The 5757-nt window shown below is 36.5% G+C and overlaps 1 protein-coding gene across 1 annotated transcript; it reads left to right on the top strand.

Moving 5' to 3' along the window:
• The first annotated feature begins 5172 nt into the window (after positions 1 to 5172).
• LOC17890644 (protein RALF-like 11) lies at positions 5173 to 5391 on the top strand. The gene has a single exon (XM_006296600.1). It carries the CDS (start codon positions 5173 to 5175, stop codon positions 5389 to 5391), a length of 219 nt encoding a protein of 72 aa, XP_006296662.1.
• The last annotated feature ends 366 nt before the right edge of the window (positions 5392 to 5757 follow it).

The raw sequence follows: 5757 nt of genomic DNA, 5'->3' as shown, positions 1-5757 counted from the left end.
AGAACAAATGGAGTTTTATTGATGGATCTTTACCAAGACCGAATGAATCTGAACCTATTTACAAGATTTGGAATCGATGCAATAGTATGGTTAAGTCTTGGCTTCTGAATGTGGTGAATCAAGAGATCTATGACAGTATCTTGTATTTTGGTGATGCGGCTGAAATTTGGATTGATTTGAAGAAACGTTTTCACATTAATAGCTTGCCACGGAAATATCAATTGGAACAAGATATTCTCACTCTTCGTCAGGGATCGATGGATTTGTCCACTTACTATACCAAGATGAAAACTCTATGGCAACGTTTAGCCAGCACAAAGTCACAAATGGTATGTAAATGCAACTGTGGGAAGGTTGAAGAATTACTTGATGATGCAGAGACTAGCAGAATCATACAGTTTCTTATGGGCTTAAATGATAGCTATGCAAACATTCGTGGTCAGATTATCAACAAGAAGAATCGACCAAGTCTAAGTGATATCTATTACATGCTAGATCAAGATCAAAGTCAAAGAACTGTCAACTCTGCTGCTAAAGGCTTTGTAGGTGCTTCACCACCACCATCTGCTTTTCAAGTGACTGGCAAAGATGTTATAACTGAAGGAAGTGTGAATGCCATGAATTATCAACAGAGACCTCGTCATGTTTGTACTCACTGTGGAGCCATTGGCCATCTTAAAGAACGATGTTATAGATTACATGGATTTCCACCTGGCTGGACAGGAGGAAAGAAGAAAAGTAATCAAACATCTCCAGCTCCTCAGTCTTCTGTGACTCCAGCACCTGTCACCTCTCAACAGCAGACAGTGTTAACCACTACTCCGAGTACAAACTTAACTTCTTTACAAGGCATCACTACTTCAGTTTCTAAAGGTTCAGACCTCCTTGGAAAGAATTTGAGTACAGAACAGCTTCAAGACATCATTTCCTTTTGTAGTGGAAAGCTTCACACTTCTAGTATCACACCCACTCTAGCAGTGTCTCAAGCCTCTACTTCTACTTCCGTATCAAATATCACACCGATATCTGGTACATTTCTGACACTATATAATCCTACCTATTATGACATGCTTACTTCTTCACATTCTGGACATGACATCTCTAGTGATTCTTGGGTTATAGATTCGGGAGCCACTCATCATGTGTCAAACAATAGAGATAGGTTCTTAGATTTCCTAGCTCTCGTTAATACCTTTGTGAACTTGCCAAATGGAACTACAGTGAGCATTGTCGGAATAGGTTCTGTTAAACTTAGTGATAAGATTGTCTTGCGTGATGTTCTGTTCATCCCTGTTTTTCGGTTTAATCTTCTTAGTGTCAGCATGTTAACTAAACAATTAAACTCTATTGTCAGTTTCACATCTAGTTCTTGCTTTATTCAGGATCTTACTCAGGAATTGATGCTTGGGAAAGGTAGTGAAGTGTCCAATCTTTATATTCTTCAGTCTGATGAAACACATACAAGTTTTAAAATTCAAGGTAGCATTGCTTCTTCTTTACATCCTTTATCTTTTTCTGTCTCTGCTGTTAGTTCTCATTTGTGGCATACTCGCTTAGGACATCCTTCTCAGTCTAGAATTGATGTTCTCTCTGATGTTTTACAAATACCAAAATCGAATAAAAAGGAAAAATCTACTCATTGTAATATCTGTCCTCTTGCAAAACAAAAGCATTTACCCTTTAATTCCAATCAAAACATTTGTTCTGCATCTTTTGATCTTTTACATATAGATACTTGGGGTCCCTTTTCTGAATCTACTTATGATGGTTATAAATATTTTCTCACAATTGTAGATGATTACAGTAGGGCTACTTGGATCTATCTTTTAAAAGCAAAATCTGATGTTTTGACTGTTTTTCCTACTTTCTTGACTTTAGTTGAAAATCAATATAATACTAGAGTCAAAGCTGTTAGGTCTGACAATGCTCCTGAACTAAAATTCACTGATCTTTATCTAGCTAAGGGAATAAAAGCTTATCATTCTTGTCCTCAGACTCCACAACAAAATTCTGTTGTGGAACGCAAACACCAACATATCTTGAATGTAGCTAGAGCCTTGATGTTTCAATCCCAAATACCTTTACACCATTGGGGAGACTGTATCATGACTGCTGTGTTCTTAATCAATAGGCTTCCAACTCCAGTTCTAGATAATAAGACTCCTTATCAGCTTCTTACAGGCACTAAACCTGATTATAATCAACTTAGAGCTTTTGGCTGTCTTTGCTATGTTTCTACTTCTTCACAACAGAGAACTAAGTTTGAACCTAGAGCTAAAGCTTGCATTTTCATAGGGTATCCCTCAGGTTTTAAAGGTTACAAATTGTTAGATTTAGAGAGTAATGTCATTTCCATTTCCAGACATGTTATTTTTCATGAGGATATTTTCCCGATGGCATCTTCTACATTGACAGAAGGTACACGGACATTCTTTCCTCATATTTCTTCACCTGCTACCCATGATGATTCTTTGCCTTCTGCAAAATCATCTCCAGATACACTTCCTCATCCTGAAGTGATATCTTCTGAGAATTCTTTGCCTTCAGCATTAGATTCTCGACGACCAACCAAACTCCCAGCTCATTTGCAGGATTACTACTTAAATAATACTTCATTTTCTACTCCTTATCCTATATCTGACTATATCTCTTATAATAAACTCAGCGTTTCATTTTGCTCTTTCATTCAAAATATTTCTTTAACTCTTGAACCCCGTACTTATTCTGAGGCTAAGAAACTTCAAGAGTGGTGTGATGCTATAAGTGAAGAGCTGAAAGCTATGGAACGAACTGGTACTTGGCTGATTTGTCCTCTTCCATCTGGTAAAAAGGCTATTGGTTGCAAATATGTTTTCAAGATTAAACATAATTCAGATGGTTCCATTGAGAGATATAAAGCTCGTTTGGTAGCAAAGGGCTATACACAGGAGGAAGGGAAAGATTTTGTGGACACTTTTTCACCAGTAGCTAAGATGGGTTCAGTCAAGATCATTTTGGCTTTTGCAGCAAAACTGAACTGGCATCTTACTCAACTGGATGTGTCCAATGCATTTCTAAATGGAGACTTAGATGAAGAGATTTATATGGAATTGCCTCCTGGTTATGAAGTTTCTGCAAATGACTCAGCTGATGAGAAGTTGGTCTGCAGATTACAAAAATCCATTTATGGACTCAAGCAAGCATCAAGACAGTGGTTTCTCAAGCTCTCTGGCACTTTATGTTCCTTGGGATTTCAGAAAACTCATACTGATCACACACTCTTCTTAAGGTATACTGATGGTGTTTTCTTGGCTATTTTGGTATATGTAGATGACATCATCATCGCCAGTAGTAGTGACAGTGTGGTTCCTCTCTTGATCTCTCAACTTGAAAGTGCCTTCAAGCTCAGAAACATTGGTGCTCCACAGTTCTTTCTTGGCTTAGAGATTGCCAGATCATCACAAGGTATCTCTATTTGTCAAAGAAAGTTTGTTCTGGAATTATTAGTGGATACAGGTTTTCTTGGTTGCAAACCCTCATCTATTCCTATGGAGCCTAATCATCCTCTAAACAAAGATGATACTCCTATTCTACCAGATCCAGAACATTATAGAAAACTCATTGGAAAGTTGTTATATCTTTGCACAACTCGCCCGGATATCTCTTTTGCCATTGGCAAACTTTGTCAATTCTCTAAGGAACCTAGAGAAGTCCATCTTCAGGCTGTTCATAAGGTTCTGAGATATCTTAAAGGGAGCATTGGCAAAGGTTTATTCTACTCCTCAGATCCGGATCTTACCTTGAAGGGTTTTACAGATGCGGATTGGGTTACTGGTAGATCCACCTCAGGTTACTGTATGTACATAGGTGATGCTCTTGTTTCATGGAAATCTAAAAAGCAGACAGTGGTTTCAATGAGTTCTGCAGAATCTGAATACAGGGCCATGGCTTATGGTACTAAGGAGCTGTTGTGGATTGCTAAAATGATGAAAGATTTAGGCATAAAGAATCCCACTGCTTTGCTCTACTGTGACAACACAGCTGCTCTCCACATTGCCAAGAATTCTGTTTTCCACGAGAGAACGAAACATGTGAGCAATGATTGTCATTTGGTAAGAGATCATGTGGATTCTGGATTTTTGAAAACTATGCATGTGCGCTCTGAGCATCAGCTAGCCGATGCTCTCACAAAGCCTTTGTTCCCTGCCCAGTTTGAGCCTCTAATTTCCAAGATGGGTCTCCTTAATCTCTACGAAGCTCCATCTTGAGGGGGGGTAACAGATTATGTAATCCGGTTTCCTTTATCCGGTTTACTTGATGTAATTTATCTTTGGTTTACTTTGGTTATTAGCTTGTATATAAACAATACTTGTAACACATTTTACAGCGAATGAGAAGAAACCTTATTTAGTTATTCTTCTAATATGAAAGTTTTTAACATAAACCTTGACGACCTTGTCATGGACTTTACTAAGAGGGTCAAAAGTTCAAAATTTACTTTTGTCGATCTTTTCTCTGGTGGAGATCATTTAGCCTACTCTCTTCTAGGTATAACCATATTCAACTCATGCATGACTTATTACAAGTTTTTAGTCCAACGAATATGATGGTAGTGGTGAAGGGTTCGTTCGACCGACTCCTAACAAAACCGTACAGCATCGCGCAACTTGTAAACGAATAGTGGCTAGGTAGCTCCTACACATTGACATGAAAATTTGATAACGTTTTTGATTTTTGTAGATCATCTTTTACAATGGAAAGTAAATTGTGTATATATTACTCAATAACAAAAGTTTTTGTGTGGTTCTCTTTTAGTGGAAAGTAATTAAGGGATTTAGTTTCATTAAAAATATTGTTAATTATGTTTAACAATTATTTTTAGATTAATGCAATTTTGAGTATATTTTAGTTTTTACTTGACTAAAAGTGTTGGTTAGTCAATGTAGACAGTTAATTGTAACAAATTACACATAGAAATCTTTTATCATTTTAAATTATGGAAGCAAACCTAAAAATAACTCAGAGTATATCTAAGAAAAATCCTAATTTGAAAAAGTACCTTAATATAGCTAAATCTAATGCATCTCTTTTAACCTCTTCGTATATATAAAGTAACGCATTTTTCTTTGTTTTACTACAAAACTTATTAACAAAAACAAAAAGAAGAAGGGATCAAACAATATCTCGATAAAAATGAAGGCAGGATTGATATGTTTGATAGTGATTTGTGCCGTGGTGATTGCAGAACCAGTGCAGGGTCGGGATTACATAAACTACGGTGCGTTAGACAAGTGCTTCGGTCCTAATCCTCCTCCGGGATGCTATCCTCCGGGTGCCGAACATAAGAAGCCCACCCCTGTTAATGAGTACAGCCGTGGCTGCACTAAAATTAATCGGTGCAGGCGCGATTGAACTCATGTCGTTCATCATCATCCAAACTGATTCTTCATCTCATCTATATGTACTATCTCCGTACATGCCTGATTTACATGCATATACGCTCGTATACACAAAGTGTTTTATGTTTCAAATTAGTCAATGATGGATTATATTCTTCATATCATTGTATTAAAGATATTAAATACTATTAGTGTTTATCAATCTCCCTTGTATTCAACATGCATGAGCTTGAATTTGATATAATAAAATATATAATATTTTATAAATAAATATATACTAAAAACATATTAAGCTACTTTTAAAGAAACTGATCATTTTTATATGTCATGTTAAATAAATTTATCAATTATATTAAATAATTAGTTGTCAAGACGGATT

Source organism: Capsella rubella, unplaced genomic scaffold (genome assembly GCF_000375325.1).
Source record: "Capsella rubella cultivar Monte Gargano unplaced genomic scaffold, Caprub1_0 scaffold_3, whole genome shotgun sequence".
In the NCBI taxonomy this organism is placed as follows: domain Eukaryota; kingdom Viridiplantae; phylum Streptophyta; class Magnoliopsida; order Brassicales; family Brassicaceae; genus Capsella; species Capsella rubella.
The sequence above is the reverse complement of the archived record's forward strand: the minus strand, read 5'-3'. Positions and strand labels throughout refer to the sequence as shown.

Coding starts and splice junctions, on each gene's coding strand:
- LOC17890644 (XM_006296600.1), top strand. CDS start 5,173: ATGAAGGCAGGATTGATATGTTTGATAGTGATTTGTGCCGTGGTGATT.